Below are 24488 nucleotides of genomic sequence, written 5' to 3' on the forward strand. Positions count from 1 at the left end.
TGACATCTTTCATGAAATTAACAGTAAGAAAAATACTGGTAAGAAGCATATTGCATTTAATTAATAAAATATAACTTGCTTCAAGCTAGTAAACTATGGTACAAGATAAGCACCTATTATTTCAAAACATTATAGATATATATTTTGAAAATTTTCTCAATGTCAAGATTGCAGCTAATTATTTAAGATATCTGGATATCTTGGTGAAAGTTAATACCCTCGCAAATATCATGTTATTTCTAAACAAATTTTGTTTTCATCAGTCACTTAAAAAATTTGTAACATGTGTCATTATTGCTAGTGTATAAGGTTATATAAAATTGGATAGCTAGAAACAGCAATAGCAGCTGTAATATATTACAATGATTTCTTGTCAATTACAAAGTGTCATACAATTACAATACAACTGTATTCACTAAGTCTTGTTGACATATGAAAGAAGTTATGAAGGCATAATACTTTTTCCAATCATAATGACTTAACAAGAACTTTGGTTTATATCAGAAACATTGCCAGCCCTTAAAGTTGCAATGTTTGGACACTTGCACTATAGACAACTTTTGTTTAAATATCGAAAACTATAGTTAAAAGGTTATTATTATTAATAATAGTAGAATATTTTATTTTACAGCAGGATCTGGATATCTTGCAATCTTCTTGATGCTGCCATTGGTTTATGGTATATGTTAAAAGGTAAATGACTTTCTTTGTTAGTAATATTTCTTAAGGAACCCATCAGACCACATTTGGATTTGTGTGCTCAGATTTGGTCACTGGGAATTGAAGGGGATGAAAAATGTACAGAACAGGTATTTCACGGTGAACAGATGGATAACAAAAATATCAGAACTGTACATGTTATGAGGATAGACTAAGAGTATGCAAACTGCCAAGTTTGGTTAATAGAAGATTTGATATGACTGAGATATTTAAACTGTTGAGGTGTAGTTACAGAATTAATACTGAGGGTTCTCATATAATAGATAAAGAAGCTAGGACAAGAGGCCATCCCTGGAAGTTACAAAAGGAAGTAATGAGCAAAAATAAGTTTTTTGGATGGAGGGCAGTGGGAGCATGGAATACACTGCCTGAGAGTTATGTTAAAGATACCAAGCAATTTTAAACCTGGTTTTACTCCATTTTTTCCAAGTAAGCAAACAGACAAAATGTCAAGTTTGCGCCTGCAATATATGCAAGACTAGCTGATCCCACAGGTAGTGCAAGACCAAGGCAACTCGTGGTAGAAGTGGAGCAAGCTCTGATCACTAATCTTAATATTTACCCTTAATGCCAAAACACATATTAAGATTAGTGATCAGAGCTTGCTCCACTTCTATCACGAGTTGCCTTGGTCTTGCACTACCTGTGGGATCAGCTAGTCTTGCATATATTGCAGGCGCAAACTTGACATTTTGTCTGTTTGCTTACTTGGAAAAAATGGAGTAAAACCAGGTTTAAAATTGCTTGGTATCTTTAACACAACTATACCCAAGTTAAAAATACTTTCTACTGCCTGAGAGGTTGGTGAAAGTACAAATGGTGGTGGTATGACAGACTTTGTACTGACTAGTGTTGACCTCCCAATATGAGTCTTATAACTCCATGCAGGTCAAGAAAATAACCACTAGTGGACAATGATTCAGTATGGTGTTCTCTGAGTTATATTTACCAAATCATGTGTGCTTTTGCCAAATTTAATGTGGATAATGAGAAACACTACTGCTAGTACTAAGCAAATACAACCAACTACAATATAGGCTATTCCAAGAAAAGGATTTTTCCCACCCAACCATGATGTATTAGACAAGATCATGCGTTTTGTGCCCTTAAATGAAGTTACAGGATAATTATATTCGATTTCAAGTTTATACATGCCACTTGGTAGCCCATCTCGAAAATTTGCTGCAGTATGATTTACACGACGATATAGCTTTCTGAAAGTCGGTAATGCTGCAGTACGCATCCACACAATAAGGTCCTCGTTTTGGAATCCATTGTTATCGGCATATTTGCTGTGAGGATCTAGTTCCCATACATTTTTACGCCAGTTCAGTGGATGAGTAGTACCTTGAAAAGCTTCCTTAATGCCCTTTCCTGGAGGATTTCTAAATTTTACATTTTTATCGGTTGGCCAAGCAATGCCTGTGGTTAATATTGGAACAGGTATTTCACGATCAGCTAGATAAAAAAGTGTGAGTGTATCATTAAACAAGCTATTTGCAACAGCTCCACAAGGTGCGATTGGTGTTGCTTTTTCACTGCGATTAATTTTTACAGTTTTAAAAGGTTCACAGTCGCTAGAAGGGTGTCTTAAATCACCTAACAGTTGTCTGTCATCCCTTGATTTAACATAGCGCCGGTGATTTTGATAGTAATTTGTAAGCCCATAATAAATAAACACGTCTGCTTTAAACTGCAATGTCAGGTTAAAAGTCATATGGCATTTACACTGGTAACTAATATTTTGTCTAATTGCGTCTGCACACGTTTTGTTACCGCCATTAATATCTTTACAATATGTATAATTCAATTGATGCTCCTGTACTTCGTTAGAAGACACTAGCAGACCGATGCCAATAGGAATAAATGCCAAGCCTATGATGAAAAATGTCGGCAACACTGTTCCTGCAGTTAAAATTGGTTGCCATGCCGGCATTTTTTGTTGCTTGAAAGCGCTATTTGAGGGGCGCTTGCTTTTCAGATGGGGTTCTTCGGTCACCGGTGTGGACATCTTAGAAATTGACTTTCTGTGAGATACCAGTATGACAGGAACCTAACCCTAATGATGATCCTGATCCAGATTGCAGTAAAATTGTATTTAAAATATCGCTGCTTTCATGCAAAGATTAAATCATTGTGCAGATTATAGGGATATGCTGTTTTTTCCCCCATATTTATTGTTTAAAAATATATATAAATCGTAAAACTACAACAACCAAACCTTATCTAGGTAATACTGTTCACCCCGCTGCACTATGGAACTTGATCTATCCTCTGACGTCATAAAATTGTATCACATGCTCAAACCAGCTATATTTTTGGTACACATTTGTATAACGGCGTAAGATTTTTCAGGTGTTTTATGTATGTAATCCCCCGACTTATATTCATAGCAAAATAATTAAAATGCATTTATTATTACATAAATATTTTGTTTTCGTAAATATATTTCTTATTAACAAAAGTATCTTGTTTGAATTAAAAAAAAAAAAAAGGGTCAACGAACGTGGAGATGGTTGAATGCAGTGCTGATGATGACCAAGAGATTATTTTAGGTTCATTAAACTCTTTAAAAGTTTAAAAGCTGGTATCAAAAAAAAAAAAAAAAGCGGATAACAAAAACAGTATTGGGTTTGTGGAATTCTGACTATGAAGACAGGTTGAGCAAATGGAATTTGCAGACTGAGAAATAAGCGGAGGAGGAGTGATATGATTGAGACAGATGGTTAGGAGAAGCTTATCGGATAGATACTAAGGATATTTTGCAAAGTGTTGAAAGAGGGAATGAGATAGAGACAAGAGATCATCCTTGGAAATTGTATAAAGGTGTAGTACACAAGAGAATCGGGCATTGAACCAATTTAAGACAAACTCAGGTAGATATCTTTGTTAGAATGCATCTTACTATTACTTTCCTCAATGAGTCTTTATTCCAGGAGGTGTTTGTATAATAATAATATAATATTATTATTACTAATGTAATTGTTCAATACTCTGGTAGCAGTTAGTGTTTATAGTAATTTTTAAAATTCGTCTGTGTTGAATTTCTCAATGAAAATGAAGAAGTAAAATCACTGCTGATTATTTTAAGTATGGAGAGAGACTTATTAGTTTTTTTTTTTTTTTTTTTTAAATGTTGTCAAGCAATTTCTCATACTGCTCCTTACTCATTTACTACAGGGCAGTGATGAATGCCCTCCAGTAGCTCATTTCACCTGTTCACCTCTCCTAACAAAAAAAAAAAAAAAAAAAAAAAATCAACGCTCAACAACCTTGCTAATCATAGTTGATGGAAGTTGTTTTCCACTTGGTTATGCGATGAATTATATATTTGATTCATAGCATAACCAAGTGGAAAATAACTTCCATCAACTATCTCTAATCCAGAGAATTTTAATAATAAGGTGTGACACCTTTTGGCAACTCGTATATGGAAATATGACTTATGCATTAGTTTCACCTTGCTATCACAACCTCTGGGTCTGCTCCCACTGATGAGACCTCAATAAAGGTCGAAACTGGGTAGTGACCCTTTCCTTAATGCATAGTATTATACATGTCTTCAAGGAGATGTGCTTTGCATTATGGGATACTAAGGCAAGTGATGTGAAGTCATACCACCTTTGCTATGAGTTGCCCCAGTCCTGAAATTACTTTAGGCACAAACTTTGTTTGCTTACACTTGGATAAAGGATTAAACCAAATATATAATTCGTTGCTAACCATAGTCTTAATTTACTTCCAGGAATAATTCTTGTCTTCTTCTATCCTGTCGTATAAAAATTTCAAAAGAATTTGTTTCTGTATCAATCATATAAAACTTTTTTTAGTAATTTCTGTTTATATATCAACCTCATTTTTGCCAAAATTCTGATGAATGCAGAATTTTATTAACATTGAAAAAGCAGTTATGGCTAAATGAATACTTCGTTTTCACTATTAGATTTAATGGAATGAATACAGCACATAAACAATATAATACATTTATTGGATCCTATATTTCATCAGTCACAGAGACTTCATCAGAGATACATTTTTAAAATAGTAAAAGTATATACACATACAACACTCGAATCAATAAGTGGGGAAAAAAAATTAGACTGAAAACTTAAATGCCTCTGAGGGTTGCCTTGTATGGGTGCTGTTGGGTGGCAAGCCTAAGAATTAGTTTCCCAAGTCTTGGGAAGTTTAACACAACCATATTTATTAAGATTGGACTGGTTTAACAAATCTGCTGCTGATTTTAAGATAAGTCTGACAATTATATTTATTACAGTGAAGCATAGTGGTTTTTTCCATTTGATTCTGTACAAGATATCCAAAGCATGGTTGGCTAGATCAGACTGACCATAGTTATGGTGGCAGATGTATTTCTTATATTTTTTTAGGTGGATGTTGGTAGTTTAATCATAATAATATAATATATAAGAAGAAGGAACCTTGTAGACACTTGAAAGACAGAGAGGAGGGAGTGGATCCTTAGGAGAGCTGATGAGGTCAGCAAGCTTCACATGAGGTTTGAAAGCAGTGGAGAGATTATATTTCTTTTATAGTTATTTTCTCTAATGTGCCCTGAATAAAGGGAATACCAATATTATTGCTTTAGTCTGTATGTAGAGAGGGCACATCATGAGGAAAAACCAATTTGTAAATCTTTCTAGTATTGCAACCATTGGACAGGAAGGTGAGGCGAAAGAAGGAGAGTTAAGCTGAAAGGGAAGCCTAGGTGGAACAGAGGTTGGAGACTCTGTGAACTGCTTTGATAACATCATACTATTTTTTTTTTTTTAGGGGGGGGGGGGATGGTGAAAAAGTTTTGTTTCTACTTGCCTGTGTGGTTGGGTATTCTGTAAATTGAAAAAGAAAGAGTGCCATTGGAAAGATACATCAGTGCTTACAATACTAAAAAGATGAACAAATTGGTGTTTCTTCCATTCTTTTAACATCATTTTATGTAAAGAGACTGAAGTAAAGATATTACTATTCCTTATATTTGGGACATCTCAGAAAAAATAAACAGAACTCTAAAAGAAATATAATTTCTGTATTTTTAAACCTCATGTGAAGCTGGGTGCTCTTATCCACTCTCCTAAGGAGCCATTCTGTTCCAGGTGTTTACAAGGTTCCTTGTTCTTGCAGATTATCTTATTATGGTCAAACTGCCTAGAAGAACACAAGAAATACATTCATTGCCATAACTATGGTCAGTCTGGTTTAGCTGACCATACTTTGGATACCTTGCAGAGAATCAAATGGGAAAAAACTACTGTGCTTCATCGCAACAAATATAAACATGACAGACTTTTCTTAGAATCAGCAGCAGATTGTTAAACCAGCCTAATAAATATGGTTGCATTGTACTTTCCAAAATTTGGGAAATTGATTCTTAGGCCTTCTGCCCAACAGCTAAGGCTAGCTAACAGCACCCATAGAGGATACCTCTTAGAGGACTTTAGGCTTTTAGCTAATTTATTATTATTATTATTGTGTTTTCCATGGAATCGACAGGGTGGTTCATTCAACTGACAACATATCATAGTGAATTTTAAAATACTTAACACTTGCATTAATAACAACACATTCTGGTAATGTGTTTGATTCACTGACAATTATCCATGTAAAAAATTTACTTCTCTTCACTGCACTCTTACATAACTTCTAGGCATGACCTCTGGTTTTTCCCCTCTCACCTTTTCTTTTTATAATCCCCTCCAGATTAATCTGTTGAATTCTTCTAACTAAAACATCTCTATCACATCACCTCTTTTCCTCCTATCCAGCAAACTCTGCAATCCACATTTTTTCAACCTCTCTCCATAGCCAGCAGTCCAAAGTCCTGATATTGTCTTATCACTCACCTCTGGACTCTCTCCAATGTCTCCACATCACATTGAAAACCAGGTGACCATATTTGAGCACAATAGTCCAAAGTATGGTCTGACCAGTGCTTTATACAGTGGACAACCACTTCCTTATCCCTACATGTTAGAGTACCTCTTATCATAGCAGAACTATGATGTGCAGCTTTGCAACCCTAGCAATATGCCCTCTAAACTTTAGTCTACTGTCAACCATCACTCCAAAATATCTATTTTCATCCACTTCCTGCAGTACAGCACTGTCGATCTAGTACACAGCTTTATATTTCTGCATTCCAAAATGCAACACCTTGCACTTTGATATTAAAACTACACCCCCACTACTTTGTCCAAATAAAGAGTCTGTTCAAATCCTCCTGAAGGGAATTAACATCAGCAGTTGCTTATAATTTTCCCCCAACTTTGCATCATTAGCAAACAATTGAACATCACCCATTTTTTCAGTTATTGTTTTGAGTATTTTTATGTATATGCTTTTACAATTTTAAGATTATAAATTATATATTTAGTTTAATCCTTTATCCATGTGTAAGCAAACAAAGTTTGCACCTCAAGTATCTTCAGGACTGGGGTAACTCATGGCAAAGGTGTGACAAACTTCCCATCACTTGTCTTAGTATCCCACAATGCAAAGCACATCTCCTTGCGGACATGTATAATGCTATGCATTATGGGAAGGGTCACTACCCAGACTGGTTTTGACCTTTATAGAGGTCTCTTCAGTGGGAACCAGACCTAGAGGTGATACCAAGGTTGAAGCAATGCAGAGGTCATATTAACTATATGAGTTGCCAACAGGTGTCATACCTTATTAATAAATTACTCTGGATTCAAGAATGATGTTGGAAGTTTTTTCACTTGCTTAGACTATAAATTATATATTTAGTTTAATCCTTTATCCAAGTGTAAGCAAAGTTTGTGCTTGTAGTATCTTCAGGACTGAGGCAGCTCGTGCCAAAGGGGGACAAACTTCCCTTCTCATAATGCATAGCATTATACATGTCTGCCAGCAAAGGTTGGTGGAGCCTCTGCTACTAATGGCTCATGGGAAAAGTCAAGCAAGTTTGAGTGCGGTTAGTAGTTGGAAGGGGATCAATCGGTTGGTGCTGTTTGCACATTCTCCCTTGATGAGTCTTTGGACTCCCTGGAGGTGTCTCATAATAATAATAATAAAGGATTAAACTAAATATATAATTTATAGTCTAACCAAGTGAAAAACACTTCAACACATTTTAAGATTGTATGTCTGATAATTTCTCTGTGAGAAAGAACAAAATATAGGATTTGGTAAACTCGTATTTTATTGTTTCTCTGTGTTGTATTCATTCCATTAAAACCAAATGAGTTTAAACCTAAATAATCCTAAATGCTCAAATACTTCTAAATGTTGATTGTGGTATCTTTCTAAAGAAGCACTGAAGAGAAACTTTTTTCTATGCAGTGCAATGGAATTAATTTTCTAGACATTTTTAGATACCTTTTTCTAAACTGATTTGTTTTAATTTTTTGTTTTGAAAGTCATTAAAAGATATTGTTGTAGGCTTGAGAAGTACATTCCTGTTTACTAATTTGCCACTAAGAGAAACATCATATCTCATGAGGACTTGCCTTTTCTCTCTCTCCTGCACAGTTTAGTTATTTAGATTTCCAAGGCATGGCTGGGAGGAAACTGCTAATCAGCTATAAGACATGACTTTGGATTACAGCCATGTCTGGTAATTTCTGAATGAACATTAAAAATAGCTCAGGCTTACACAGATACAAGCCCTGCATTTGATTGTGCCTAAGCTTGATGTCATTCATCCTTCTTTACTTGATTAGATAGCAGGGGCGAATGCTGGTCTTGAAATTCAATCTTCCTCTTGTTATCATTGAGGGAGTGAGAGATGTGATTGAAGTCGATTAGCGGAATAATGAATTACTGACCATTTAAAACTGTATATTTAGAAATTTATGTACATTTAATCATGCAAATACAACACTTATTTTACAATTGATATTCTATCTTTTTCAATTTAGCTGACCTACTTGAATACAATTCTACCCTACAGTAGAATTCTTTATGAACTGGTCCATAACATCGTCATAAAAACTTGGTTGTAACTTAATTTTCCTAAGCAACATGCATGAATAAAGGCTGGCTGAAGCTCACTGGCTAGAGCTACTTTGACTGCTTATGGCCTGTGTTTAAGCACCAGAGTGAGACGACGTGAAGGAAGCTGAAATGGCTATGATCATCATCAAATTCCTGCCATGTACCCTCAAGGGGTGTACAGGATATGACAGTACTACATGAAAAAATTACATCATTACTAACTTCCTATCTACAATTTTCCTCCAAATCAGTCTGTTACTTGTCAAGACTCCAACATTATCAGATCTTATATTTCTATCGTCTAAGGCACTTTGTACCGTATCAATCCACCTATATCTTGGTCTTCCTCTGGGTCGTTTTCCTGCCTACCTGGCAGAGAACACTTGTTTTGCTAATCTTTCCTCTCCCATTCTATTTAAATGACCATATCACCTGAGATTAGCTCTGCTAGCACATTTCTGGATGCTGACAATGTCAAGTTCTTTCCTAATATCCTCATTTTTAATATGATATTGCAATTGATGCCATCTGTTCATGCCTCTAATCTTTCTCAGGACTCTCATATCTGCGGTCTCTAATCTTTGGTCAAGTGTTTTACTTCTGACCCAGCTCTCAGATCCATAAGTTAAAACTGGTTTGAACACGGTCTTGTATACAGCTAATTTAGTCTTCCGACTAATTTCTCTCTTACTCCACATGAATTTATTCAATTGACTTCCCACCATACCAGCTTTGCTGATTCTGTTGTCTATTTCTATATTTAATTTACCATCTTCAGTAAAAATCGTGCCTAAGTAGCTGAAATGTTTTACTTGTTCCACAGGTTCTCCATTCACAACACAGTTGACATTATCAATGATTCTGCCTATTTTCATTGTCTTTGTCTTTTTATTGCTGACCTTCATACTATATCTATTACAACAGCTATTCAATTTAGTCAGAGAATCTTGCAGACTTGTAGCGGATTTATTTAGAAGTATAACATCATCCGCATAAAGCAAAGAGCTGACATTAACATCTCCAATTTTGATATCAGGTTTAATACCACTTTCCTTCATAATGTGATCCATATAGATAATGAATAACAGAGGGGATAATGTACATCCTTGTCTCACACCAGATTTAACATTAAACCAGCTTCCTGTACTTCCTTCAATTCTAACTGCTGACTTACAACTCAAATAAAGACTAAGTATTGCTTGATATAATGCCCCATTGACACCATATAACTGCAGCGTATTGAATAGCTTCTCTCTTGGCACCTTGTCATATGCCTTTTCCAAATCGACAAAACTTAAATACAGATTTTTGTTATATTCCCAGGCTTTCTCGACTATTTGTCGTAAAGTGAAGATCTGATCCTGACAGCCTCTATTTGGCCTGAATCCATTTTGTTCTTCACCAAGCTTTTCTTCCACAATTCTTCTCAACCGTTTCTCAAGTATACTTGCATAGATCTTGCCAGGAACACTCAGTAGGGAAATACCTCTGCAATTCTCACATTCAGTTTTATTTCCCTTTTTATATATGGGTACTATGAGAGCTCTACTCCAATCATCGGGAATTCGTCCCTCTGTCCAGGCTTTCTGAACTATGCAGTGCAGCCACTGTAAGACTTTTATACCACCATACGTCAGCATTTCTGGTCGAATATCATCTACTCCTGCTGCCTTTCCACATTTCAAGCCTTTGATGGCTTTTTCTACTTTAAGTATGGATATGTATTTCTGACTGCATGCCTGGTCAGTGTTTTTTATCACTGTGCTGTCATCACTGCTTGTTTCATTTAGCAATTTTTCAAAGTAATTACTCCATACTTCAAGGATATCTTTTTCTCCTGTTTTCATGTCACCTTTATCATCTCTAACTTCTTTTATAGCACTCTTTCCTTCATTCCTAAGCTTCTTCAACAACCTCCAGAATATTTTGCCACCTTCTTGATATTTATTTTCTATATTCTTGCCAAAATCCTCCCATGACTTTTGTTTAGCTAGTTTTACACACTGTTTAGCTTTCTTACATTTGTCTCTGTATTCTGTAAGAGTAAAAGCTGACTTATTTGCCAGGAACTTTTGATATGCTTTCTTCTTTTCCTTCACTGCCTCTTTAACTTCCTGTGTCCACCAGGGAGTTCTGATTTTTTTATCCTTGCACACAACCTCACCACATGCCTCTCTGGCAGAATCAATCAATGTTTTCTTCAGAGTTTGCCACTGAATCTCCAAGGCTTGATTCCTATTCTCAAACTCTTTCATTTTCTTTTCAATAATCTTTCTGTATTTTAGTCTACAGTTCACATCTGAGAGCTGCTCAACTTTTATTCGCTTTAAAACTTTCTTACATGTTATTCTTTTCAATATGAAATTCAATTTTATCCTGCTCAAGACTAAATAGTGATCACTTCCAATTTCAAATCCTCTGTACACTCTGGTGTCCTGCACCAGGGAGAAAACATCACTATCAACAATAACATAGTCAATGAGACCTTTCTTATTCCTAGCCTCTTCTCTCCATGTGAATTTGTGCACATTTTTATGTTGGAACATGGTGTTAGTAATAACCAGTCCATGTCCTGAGCAGAAATCCAACAGGTATTTGCCATTATTATTAGCTTTGCTCTTTTCTCCAAATTTTCCCAAAATATTTTTGTATGTCTCACAATCATTTCCTACTCTGCTATTTAGATCCTCAACAAGGACCAACTTTTCCTTTTTCATTGTGTCAGTTGCTTTTTCTAAAGCGTCAAAAAATTCCTCCACTTCTACCTTAGTAGAACCTTCTGTGGGACCATAGGCACAAATAAGTCTTAATGTCCAGTTCCCCATTCTCATATTTGCCCACATTACTCTACTTGAGACTGACTGCCATTCAAGAAGATTAGCCTCGTATTTTGTGTTGAATACTATGGCTACTCCTTCTTTTCCTTGATTGTCATTGCCTGAATATAACATTTTGTATTTATTGCTCAGAAAGATCGCACCAGTTTTTGGTCTTTTTTGTTTCAGTCACCCCTATTATGTCGATCTGGTACTTATCTAATTCCTCTGCTAGCACTATTTCTTTGCCATTCAGGCTTCTTACGTTGATAGTACCGATCTTTAACTCTGGTTATGTTGAGTTGGGGTTTGTTTTCAGATTTGTTCCATTAGCTGACTTTTCGCTGTTCGCCCTGGTTCCCTAGCGAAAATAACGGGGGCCTTGTTTAACCGGGCGACGCCCCAGCCGGCATGAAATTTTGTCATGTTGTACCATCATTTTTTATTTTGGTTTAACCAATAAGAATACAATTTGGTCGGCTAAATCCCAAATTGGCAGCCCATCCTCGTTCGTTCAGTATCAAAGTAGATACCCAACAGGGTGCACCACGAGAAGGTGAGGATTGGACATTAGGTCAGAAGCCCTGGTCGGTTCTCCGCATTCCTTTAAAGGCTATGTGGAGGTCTCCTCTCAGTTATACAGCTTTGACCCTTAAGCACCCTCCGAAATGGCTATGAGTGTGCATGAAATCGCAGTGCTGCAGCGAGGACCTGGAAGCTCCCACAACCGAGCTAGCCAAGGTAGGTTTGACTAGACGAGCAAGCATCGGCTTTTGATACCTCAATTATTGCCACGCAAGCTTATGACATCTTCTGTCTACAAAAATAAAAGCCTAAATGGAATGCTTATAAATACATGCATTTATTAACAAATAAATATTACTTCTTTCTCAAGTAGTGAGCTTGTGTAGCAAGCATGGAGAATTCGGCCTTGTTAGATAGCCAAGAAATGTTCTGGAGTACATTATAGAAAAAGAAAACAATATTATTATTATTCAGCCCTCCATGGAGTCAAAAGACTCATTGCAGGAGATCCTTCCTAGGAAACACAGTCTATCAAGACTCATTGCAGGAGGTCTCTCCTAGGAAACAAAGTCTGTCATGCCAATCCTTAAACTCAATGACCGTTCTCGCTCTCACCATTCTATCAGGCAATGCATTCCATAGAAAGAAACCACTCCTCGCCCTCTTGCTCACAGCTTTCTTTCGTAACTTCCAGGGATAGCCCCTTGTCATCACTCCTTCCCGTTGTTCATCCAAGCAAAAGAACTCCCCAGTGTCAACCCTGTAACCACCTCTCAACAGTTTAAAAGTCTCAATCATATCTGTATTTCTTCTATCCACCAAACTCTTCAGTCCACATTCCCTCAGCCAATCCTCATAACTAACATTGTATAGTTCTGAAACCATCTTTGTTATCCATATCTGTGCCCTTTCCACAGTTAATTCAAATCCTGGGGACCAAATCTGAGAACAATAGTCTAAGTGTGGTCTGATCAGGGTCTTATACAACAGAATGATAACTCTTATCTCTGCAGGTCAAAAAAACCATTACCTGAACAGGGAATTGAACCCTGGACCTTTAGGTTAAAAGCCTAATGCTCTACTGACTGACCCATCCAGGCACAAAAATATCTTTCTTAGATGCACTGGTTGCTCATCTTAATGGTTCACTTTCTTAGTTTATAGAAAATTTGCATACACAAGCAGATATATTCCTGAATGCTTCCACTGACCAGTCAGTCTGACGTATATCATCAAAATACTTATTAAAAGATCGGAGCCTCTTGCTATTTAGAACATGATCATTTGCACTTCTGTTTTTAACTAATGGCTATAGGCTTCAAATAATAGATGTTGCACTTTACCCTGCATACCATCCCCTACTTGATCTTAGTAAATCCATTTCCATCTTATCCAGGGCATTTTAGAAGTAGAGGGTCCAGAGGCGACTGACTAAGGTAGTTTTTAACCTCTGGAATGTTGAGTATGAGGAAAGATTGCGAAGATGCAACTTGCGGAGTCTGGTGTAGAGGAGGAGGGGGGATATGATAGAGACCAAGTTATTAAGGAGTTGTTATAGGAACAATGCTATAGAGGTTCTACAGAAAATAGTCGTAGATCGGGGAGGAGAACCAGCAGTTATCCCTGGAAGCTGTATAAGGAGGTCCTTTTGATAAAAGAACCTCCTAGATGAGTCTTTGACTCCATGGAGTCAGGTAATAATTATAATAAAACATTTTGCGGATACCACCTATACATTTTAAATATAAACATTAACTGGCAACCTTTTCTTTCCTCTTAAAGGTTCTTTTAGTGTCAGCAGTATAGTATTTTTGGATTGACTTTCTGAGGAGGGTAATTAATAACTTACTCAGAGCGTACACAAGAAATATAGTCTACAATTATAATAGCCTTCATCTTGCTGAACAAACTTTGGACACATCACAGAGAATTAAATGGAAAAAAAACCCTACTAATATAAGAAGATATAAATCTAAGCAATAATAAGAAATTATTGGCCTGAGCACTAAAATGGCCCTCAACATCGTCAGGTTTTCTCAAAAATGTTGATGAACATGAGGTGTAATTAAAAAAAAAAAAAAAAAAAAAAAAAAAAAAAAAAAAAAGAAATCTGGATAATTTCTTTTTTTTTTCATCATGATAATTTCTCTCAGATAATTGCATTCACATGCTATTCTTGTCTTCTTTGGAGTAGTTTCCTTATGATTTGATGCAGTGAGCTGAGTACTCATGCTGCTGTCAAACTTTTGCAGAAGTCCTATGATTTTAGTTCAAATATTATTAAGAGAGACCTCCAGGGAGTCAGAGACTCATCAAGGGAGGCTTCATACTACACACACCAGCTATCATACTTATTCTTGAATTCATTCACACTGCTTGTACTCACAACATCCAAAGGTCATCCATTCCAATCATGCACCACCCTCTGAAAGAAAAATCTATCCCTCACACCCTTCTTGGTGGCCTTCATTCTCAGCTTCCAAGGATGCCCTCTCGTCCTTTCCCCACCCTCCATCAATTGAAATCGTGTATGACCCTTTTAGAAGTTTGTAAGTCTCAATCATACACCCCTCTTTCTCTTGTTTGCTAGTGTCTGCAGTCTACAAATTCTCAATCTGCCTTCATAATCAGTGAAGATTATGAAGGCAGATTCCACAATCCTGATATCATTTTTAATACTCTCCTTTGTACTCTCTCCAATATATCAGAATCGCACCGGAAACCAGGAGAACAGGCCTGCACACAATAGTCCAAGTGAGGTCTTACCAAGGCCTTGTAAAGAGGCAAAATAACATCCTTATCTTTACATGTGAATGTTCGTTTCGGCATTGCAATTATCTTTTGAGTTGTATTTTGAGCAATCTTTTGCCACATTGCCCCTGAACTTCAACTTCCAATCTATTAGGAAGTTGAAGTTCAGGGGCCCAAGTTCCATTGGCCCAATGGAACTTGGGCCCCTGAACTTCAACTGGGCCAATGTCGTTTAATTTGTATATAAATGATATAGGAAATGGCTTAAAGGGAGATATTCAGTTGTTTGCTGATGATGCAAAGTTGGGTAGCACAATAAAAAATCAAGCTGATGTTGAGAGTTTGCAGGATGATTTAAATAAGCTGGCAAAATGGGCAAAAGATAATGGATGTCAGTTCAGTGTGGAAAAGTGTAAAGTCATGCATTTTGGGATTAAAAGATTACTAGCTGTGTACTATATTGATGGAAAGGTACTCCAAGAGATTGATGAGGCTAGGGACTTAGGGGTGTTGGTAGATAGGGAGATGAAGTTCGGATGACACATTGCTAAGGTGTCCAAGATTGCACATAGGATTACTTGGTTGTTGAGGAAGACACTGACATCCAGAGATAAAGATGTTATTATTCCCATTTATAAAGCGTTGATACTTCCACATTTGGATTACTGTGCTCAGGTCTAGTCACCTGGATTCCTTAGAGATGAGGAGGCTGTGGAGAGGGTTCAGAGGAGAGTGACCAAGTTGGTGAGTGATGTAAAAAATGCTCCTTACATTGATAGATTGAGAGCTTGTGGATTGCAGAGATTGGTTGATAGGCGAAGAAGAGGGGATATGATAGAAACATTTAAATTACTGAAAGGTTTTTATAGGATTGATGCAGGGGAAATATTTCAGCTGTGTGATAGTGATGGAAGAACAAGAGGTGATCTCTGGAAATTAATGAAGAGTGTGGCTAACAAAGGTGTCAGAACAAGGTTTTTTGCCTGGAGGGTGGTGAATGAGTGGAATTCATTGCCTGACTTAGTTGTGAGCTCTTCGTCTGTAAATGAAATCAAGAAGAGATATGACAGATATTGTTTTTTTCCTAGTTTGGGTCTCCCGCGATGAGTCTACTGACTGCATGGAGATACCCGTAATAATAATAATAATTAACACTCCAAGATCCCTAGCCTTATTAGTTTCTTCTAGCCTAACCCCACCAATGTAATACGACATTGGATATCTAATCATGCTTAAGTGACACCTGTTTTTCCCATGCCCACAATTCCAGCTTATTCAAATCATTCTGCAAAGACTGCATATCAGCAGCATTCCTGTTTATCCTACCTGTTTTTGCATAATCAGCAAATAGTTGTATGTCGCTTGTCAAATCCTTCCCAATATCATTGATGTACAGATTGTATCAGATTTGATTTAGATCCTATAAATGAAGCATTTAAAGTGGAAGTCAGAAAGAAATTAAAAAGTTTGGAGAAGAAGGAAGAGAATTAGAAGGACTGTGGGAAGAAACAAAATGTACAGTCATAGAAGCAGCAAAAAAGACTCTTAATAAAGCAACAATAAAGAAAGATTGTAAATGTTGTCAGAAGAAGCTATTCAAATAGCAGAGGAAAGAAGAAAAATGAAACAGCACAGAAAAAAAGAAAGGGTTCGACAACTGAGTGCAGATTTCCAATGACAAGCTAGGAAAGACAAGGAAAAACATCTAATCAAAAGATGCCAGGAAATTTGAAGAAAGCAATATTATGGGTAGAAAACAAGAGATCTGTTTAGAAAAATAAGTGATGTTACAAGGAAGTTTATCCCTAGATTAGGAGATGTAAAAAGTAATGTAGATAAATGTCTGATGGAAGAAGCAGCAGTGAAAAAAAGATGGAAAGAGTATGTAGAGGATTTGTACTAGAAACATAATATTGAAGGAGAATTTGTTGAGGAAGTCATGATAATGAAAAGTGAAGCAATGTCAGCAGTGGGACAGCTGCCAAAAGGAAAAGCTCCTGGAGCTGATGGTGTGTAAGTGAAATTATTGAGAGCAGCTGGGGATGAAGTAGTGAATATATTGATTGAAATTTATCAACAGGTTTATAAGGAAATATACTGGCCTAGAGATTGGAAAACATCAGTATTCATCTCAGTCCTAAAAAAATCAAATGCCAGAGATTGTGAGAATTATAGAACCATTGCTTTTAATTTCACATGCAAGTAAAGTTAAGCTGAAAGTGATCCAACAAAGGTTGGATGCATATGTGAATAGAGAAATGCCACAAGAACAGGCAGGCTTTAGGAGAGGTAGAGGAACTAGAGACCAAATAGCAATCATGAGATGGATTATGGAAAGAACAACAGAATTTCAGAAGGAAGTATTCATCTGTTTTATTGATTATAAGAAAGCTTTTGATTGTGTGGATCATCACAACAGATTGTGGATTGTAATGAGATCAAGAATTGTATTCTGTAATGAGCAGCAGGATGTATTCTTTCACCCTACCTTTTTAATATTTATAGTGAATATGTTATGAGAATGACTGATTTAGACAAAGATCCAGCTGGAATTAAGATTGGTGGCAGAAAAATAATTTAAGATATGCAGATGATACAACCCTCATATCAGAAACTAAGGAAGATCTGGAGTGATTGATTCTATTGATTAAGACAGAAAATAATAAAGCTGGGCTTAATTTAAACATCAGCAAAACAACAGTGATGGCTTCTGGCAATTTGTGCCCAGATTTGGCCACCTCGGTTCTTCTTGATGGGGAGGAGGTGGAGAGGATCCAGAGGCGAGTGACTAAGATGATAGCAGGTCTATGGAATGAACTATATGAGAACAGGTTGAAGATTTGTGGGTTGCAGAAACTAGTTGATAGGTGGAAAGGGGGAGATATGATTGAGATATTCAAATTGCTAAAAGGATTCTATAAGATTAATTCATAGGATATTTTTGAGATCAAGACTAGTGGTGGGAGAACTAGGGGACACCTATGGAAGCTGGGCAAGAGTGTGGTTAGCAGGGGTGTTAGAGCTGGGTTCTTTACTTTTAGAGTGGTAAATGAGTGGAATAAGCTGCCAGAGTCTGTTGTGGGTGCTATGACAGTGAGCGAGTTCAAGGCAAGGTATGATAGATACTGTGAGAATGTCAAATAGTTGTGTGGACATGATGTTTAGGGCCTTCCTCGATGAGTCTAAGGACTCCCTGGAGTAGCCCGAAATAATAATAATAAAATAATTTAAATGTATTTATAATAGAGGGAGATAAAATAGAAATAGTTGAAAATTATGATTTACTGGGGTCCAGGATCAGAAACGATGGTGAATGTGAAGATGAAATTAAAATAAGAATAGTGATGGGAAAAAAAAAGAAAAAGAAGCAATGTTAAACCTCACAAAAATTATGAAAGAGGTGTGAGTAATACCACAAAAGTTAGAATTGTCAAAGTAACGGTATTAATATTTTCAGTAGTGATGTATGGATGTGAAAGCTTGATTATTAAGAAGAAAGATAGAAAGTGAATTTATTAAGTTGAATTAAGGGTGTAGAGGAGACTATTAAGAAGCTCATGGACTGCAAGAATAATCAATAAGAAGTTGAAAGTTTATTTTTCACTTGGTTAGAATATAATAAATTTAGTTTAATCCTTTATCCAAGTGTGAGCAAACGAAGTTTGTGGCTGAAAGTATCTTCAGGACTGGGGTAAGGTGGTACACCAGGGCAACTCCTTGCAAAGGTGGAGCAAGCTAACATCACTCCTATCTCAGTATCTCCTGTAGATATGCCTAATGTTATGCATTAAGGGAAGGGCCACTACCCAGACTAGTTTCGACCTTTATTGAGGTCTCTTCAGTGGGAGCCAGCCCCAAGTGGAGATACCAGCCAGAAGCATTAGCAAGGTCATCTCTCCCTATAGGAGTTGCCAAATGGTGTGCCACCTTTTTAATAAATTACTCTGGATTTAGAGAAAGATGTTGAAAGTTTATTTTTCACTTGGTTAGAATATAATAAATTTAGTTTAATCCTTTATCCAAGTGTGAGTAAACAAAGTTTGTGGCTGAAAGTATCTTCAGGACTGGGGTAAGGTGGTACACCAGGGCAACTCCTTGCAAAGGTGGAGCAAGTGTATATATTTTAAATGTTTTCAATTAAATTTTAATTGTAAAATTGGCTTAATGAAATGTAAAATGTCTGTGGGAGAGGAATTATCATTATGCAGAGTTGGGTCTTTTTCATTCAAAACACAGGTTAAAAGTTAGACCTATTGCTATCTCAGAAGTGTTGATTAAGGTTTTAGAAAAATTAGTTAGTCAGAATTCAAGAATGGGTGAATGAGAATGATGCTTTATTATTATACAGGCACCTCCATGAAGTCCGAATACTCATTGCAGGAGATCCAATCTATCCACACAATCTATCGTATCCTTGAACCCACTAACAGTAAAAGCACTCACAACTGACTCAGGCAACCCATTTCACTCATTCACCACTCTCAGCAAAACAATCTAGTCCTCACACCCCTATTGGCCACTCCTTTATTCAACTTCCAGGGATGATCCCTTGTTCTGGTCCCTCTAGCCAAGTGTTGAAACATTTCCCCTGCATGTATCCTATAAAATCCTTTAAGCAACTTAAATGTTTCTATCATATCCCCTTTTCTCCTATCAACCAACTTCTGCAATCCACACACACCTTCAGTCTATCCTCATAGGGCAAGTGACCAAGATGGTGAGTGACCTGTGGTCACTCACCATCTTGGTCACTTGCCTCTGAATTCTCTCCACTGCTTCCACATCCCCGAGAAACCCAGGAGACCAGACTTAGCACAGTAATACAAATAATAATATTTAATGATTAATATTAATCATTAAATGTTAATATTTAATGATTTATCTTATATCCTATATAGGCTGCGCCATTAGTTATTTATAATGTGTATTATAAATAATATTTCATTTACTAACAATTATTTTTATTTTTGACTCAGAGTGTCCCTATATGTTATTATATTTGCACAAAGAGTTCACTCCAATTGGTGCAATGACTTTAACTCACTTTTTCAGAATCCAGCTAATCATTGACTCAACACCAAGTACAAAATAAACACATTTAATAAAACTTAAAACAATATATATACACTTCTAGTAAAATACATAACTACAAATACAGATTATATGGATCCAAGGCCTTATTAAAAAAATACAAACTTACTCTTAAGACAAAACACTTTTTCTTTACAATCACAAAAAAAATGTTCATAGTCTTATTCTCTTCCTGTTAAGGCTCTTTCCAGAAGTTACAAGGTTCTGTACTTCATTTTTTAGGATCCCTTTAAAATTCCTTTTTACTGCCTCACACAAAACAAAATAAAGTTCCTTCCTACTTGAATATATCTTGGCCGGTTTATAAAAACTTAGTTTCAAGATTTCCCTTTTTCTTCTGTACTTGTTCCTTCTTGAAACATATTATTTCCACTATTCCTTTTTCGGAATACAATATGAAATTTCCTTTGACTGCCGTACACAAAAAAAATCAAGTTCCTTCCAACTTGAATATTCCTCGGCCAGTTTATAAAAACTTAGTTTGAAGATTTCCTTTTTCTTCTTTGCTTATTCCTTCTTGAAACATATTATTTCCACTATTCCTTTTTCGGAATACAATATGAAATTTCCTTTTGACTGCCGCACACAAAAAATCAAGTTCCTCCCAACTTGAATATTCCTCGGCCAGTTTATAAAAACTTAGTTTGAAGATTTCCTTTTTCTTCTTTGCTTATTCCTTCTAGAAACATATTATTTCCACTATTCCTTTTTCGGAATACAATATGAAATTTCCTTTTAACTGCCGCACACAAAAAAATCAAGTTCCTCCCAACTTGAATATTCCTCGGCCAGTTTATAAAAACTTGGTTTCAAGATTTCCTTTTTATTCTTTACTTATTCCTTCTTGAAACATATTATTTCCACTATTCCTTTTTCGGAATACAATATAAAATTTCCTTTTAACTGCCGCACACAGAAAATCAAGTTCCTCCCAACTTGAATATTCCTCGGCCAGTGTTCTAAAAAACTTTCCGAACGCTCTCTTGTTTACCACTGTAACTTGGATACGCAACGCTTTCTTGTCAGCTGTCAATCAAACATCAAGTTCACTCCGGGAGCATGCGCACTTCAACAACGTCAGAAACTACTCATTGTAAAAATATGGCTGACTCGCTGTATCCACCAGCACTGAAGAAAGTCTTTCATAAACACAAAATTCAACATTTAAAAACACAACAAACTTTCTTATAAATAATACAAATAATCAATTAAGTAAGTACTTCAATATTTTTACTTCTTTACATATTACTTCTAACATAATATTTTCATAACGAGCACATCACAAGTGCAGACACTGCGTGTATGAAAACAAAAACTAACAAGCAAAATTAATACGTAAAAATATTCAGAATTTTTAATATGATTATTTTTACACTATCCTCATAGGGCAAGTGACCAAGATGGTGAGTGACCTGTGGTCACTCACCATCTTGGTCACTTGCCTCTGAATTCTCTCCACTGCTTCCACATCCCCGAGAAACCCAGGAGACCAGACTTAGCACAGTAATACAAATAACGTCGGCATATCAAGGTCTTATAAAGAGGAATTACAACTTCCTTATCTCTGCTTGTTAATGTGTTCTTCATTAGTTAATTTATCTTATATGCTGCCTTAACAACCATAGCAATATGTCCTCTAAACTTTAACTCTCTGTCTACTCCCCCCCCCCTCCCCCCAATCTCTAGCTTCATCTGTTTCCTGGAGTATAGTGCCATCAATGTGATAAATGGCTTGTAATCCATTTATCCCAAAGTGCATAACTTTACATTTCTTGACATTAAACTGATACCCGTTAATTTTTTCCCCTACTTTACAGCCTATGTAAATGGTCCTGTAAGCTCTCTACATCGCCTTCATTAACTATTACTCTACCTAATTTTGCATCATCAACAGACAACTGAATATTTCCTTTCAGGTTATTTCTCCTTTCTTTTAGTGTTACATGATGAACAGCATTCATTTTAGAAATTATGGACTTTACAACCGTATTATAAATATGAAGGTCGAAATGTCGGGAAATTAAAGTAGTCATTTATATCACAGTTGTAAAGTTCATAATTTCTAAAATGAATTTCAGGTTATTTCCTTTTTATGAAAGGCAGCATAGCTTGGTTTAAGGGGAGGTCTTGTCTTAGCAAGTTACTCTCTTTCTATAACAAAGTGACAGCAAAGTTGGATAAAGGTAATGCCTACATTGTGATGTTCTTGGACTTTGCTAAAGCAGTTGATACCACACGACAGTTTAAGTAAACTGGAGCAAATGAGAATTGATATCGAGTTGGTGAGATGGATAGGAGGATAGTTGTCAGGCAGACATCAAAGAGTTTTCTTTGACAGAGTAGAATCAAAGATTAAACAAGTGACAAGTGGGTGGGTGGGTGTGTGCAGAGCTCTGTTATTGGTCTATTGCTGTTTAATCTCTATATTAATGATATTGGGGTTGTTTCAAGAGTGATATTCATTTGTTTGTTGATTATTATGCTAAGTTGGGGAAGGCAGTAGTAAAAAAAAAAGATATAGAAATACTTCAGGATGACTTGAATAAGTTGGCTTTATTGATAAAATATAATGGTTTTGCTTTCAATGTGGCAAAATATAGAGTTATGCAATTTGGATTGAAAGATCTCTATGTGTATATTATATTGATGGTGCTTTTCACTTCTGGAAAATCATGAAGTGATGGATTTGGGAATCATGGTTTCATTTAGAGACCATATTGCAAAAATATGCAAAACAGCATAGCAGATCACTTGGATGCTCAAAAACATGCTGACTAGTAGTGACAAAGAAATCATTATTCCTATTTATATAAGGCTTGAATAAGTCTGTCTGCTGTGCTCAAATTCAGTCATTGTTTCTTGGTGATGTGTAGGTGGTAGATAGGATTCAGAGGTGGGTCAGTCTGTGGAATACTTGACATGAGGTTAGATTGAAGATTTGTGGGTTACAAATTGGTTGATAGAAGAGAAGGGATATCATAAAAATATATAAGCTGTTAAAAGGTTTTTATGGTATGGATGTAGGGAAAATTTTTTAATATATGGCAAGATCCACATTAATCAACTTCCAATGATGACTTCTTGTACGAAGTCATCATTGGAAGTTGATAACAAGCATGGTTTGTAGGGATGTAAGGTTGAGAATTTTTGCTACAAGGATGGTGGGTGTTGTCAGTGCTTTGTCAGCAAATCATTTAAAGAGAGGTATGGTAGGTATTGTGTGAATAATGCTAGTTTAGATCTCCCACAGGTGAGTCTTGACAAATTGCACGGGGGGGGAGAGGTATGACAGTATATTGTAAATTGGTTAATGTGGATCTTGGACTGCATGGAGATTCATCATCATATTCCTGACATGTACCCTCAAGGGGTGTACAGGATATTATTATTATTATTATGGGTATCTCCATGGAGTCAGTAGACTCATCGCAGGAGACACATCAAAACAATATCCATCATATCTCTTCTTGAATTCATCCAGAGACGAAGAACTCACAACTGAGTCAGGCAATGCATTCTACTCATTTACCACCCTCCAGGCAAAAAACCTCGTTCTCACACCCTTGTTAACCACACATTTCCTTAATTTCCAGGGATGACTTCTTGTTCTTCCATCACTATCACACAGCTGAAATATTTCCCCTGCATCAATCTTATAAAAACCTTTTAGTAATTTAAATGTTTCTATCATATCCCTTCTTCTCCTCCTATCAACCAATCTCTGCAATCCACAAGCTCTCAATCTATCAATGTAAGGAGCATTTTTTACATCACTCACCAACTTGGTCACTCTCCTCTGAACCCTCTCCACAGCCTCCTCATCTCTAAGGAATCTAGGTGACCATACTTGAGCACAGTCATCCAAATGTGGAAGTGTCAATGCCTTATAAAGGGGAATAATAACCTCTTTATCTCTGGATGTTAGTGTGTCTTCAATAACCAAGTAATCCTATGTGCAATCTTGGACACCTTAGCAATGTGTCATCCGAACTTCATCTCCCTATCTACCAACACCCCTAAGTCCCTAGCCTCATCAATCTCTTGGAGTACCATTCCATCGATGTAGTACACAGCTGGTAATCTTTTAATCCCAAAATGCATAACTTTACACTTTTCCACGTTGAACTGACATCCATTACCTTTTGCCCATTTTGCCAGCTTATTTAAATCATCCTGCAAACTCTCAACATCAGCTTGATTTTTTATTGTGCTACCCAACTTTGCATCATCAGCAAACAACTGAATATCTCCCTTCAAGGCATTTCATTTATGTACAAATTAAACAATAACGGCCCAAGCACAGAGCCCTGAGGCACACCACTGGTCACCTGCCTCATCCTGGACTCTGCTTCTCCATACACCACTTTCTGATATCTCTCCCTGAGCCATTGTCTTATTCATATCACCAGTTTAGTATCCATCTGCTCCAATTTGTGCAACAGTATTCCGTGGGATATTCTGTCAAAAGCCTTAGCAAAATCCAGAAGTATCGCTGTGTAGCCATTTCCTTTGTTCAACTCAGATGTCATTCTATTATAAAAAGTTAATAAATTGCTAAGGCAGGATCGACCTTTAACAAAACCATGTTGACCCCTACAGAGTATCATATTC

General features: G+C 36.4%; 2 protein-coding genes across 6 annotated transcripts in view; one reads left to right on the plus strand and one right to left on the minus strand.

The window, feature by feature from the left end:
- Positions 1 to 1639: 1639 nt before the first annotated feature.
- Positions 1640 to 2731, minus strand: LOC150104411 (cell cycle control protein 50A-like). The gene has a single exon (XM_090396477.1). It carries the CDS (start codon positions 2729 to 2731, stop codon positions 1640 to 1642), a length of 1092 nt encoding a protein of 363 aa, XP_090252603.1.
- Positions 2732 to 2961: 230 nt separating this feature from the next.
- The window catches only part of LOC150104412 (hydroxyacyl-coenzyme A dehydrogenase, mitochondrial-like), a 227690-nt gene continuing 206163 nt past the window's right edge, over positions 2962 to 24488 (plus strand). Inside the window, exon 1 of one of the 5 annotated variants that reach the window (XM_090396993.1) lies at positions 2962 to 3084. The gene's annotated coding sequence lies outside the window, so the exon portion shown is untranslated. Of the gene's footprint in view, positions 3085 to 3313; positions 3597 to 20972; positions 21090 to 24488 lie in introns of those variants that run through there. The other 4 variants (XM_090396992.1, XM_090396995.1, XM_090396991.1 and 1 more) reach the window with 4 other exon arrangements.

This window comes from Typopeltis vanoorti, chromosome 8, assembly GCF_054136105.1.
Source record: "Typopeltis vanoorti isolate ZY-2024b chromosome 8, IOZ_Tvanoo_1.0, whole genome shotgun sequence".
NCBI classification, from domain to species: Eukaryota; Metazoa; Arthropoda; class Arachnida; order Uropygi; family Thelyphonidae; genus Typopeltis; species Typopeltis vanoorti.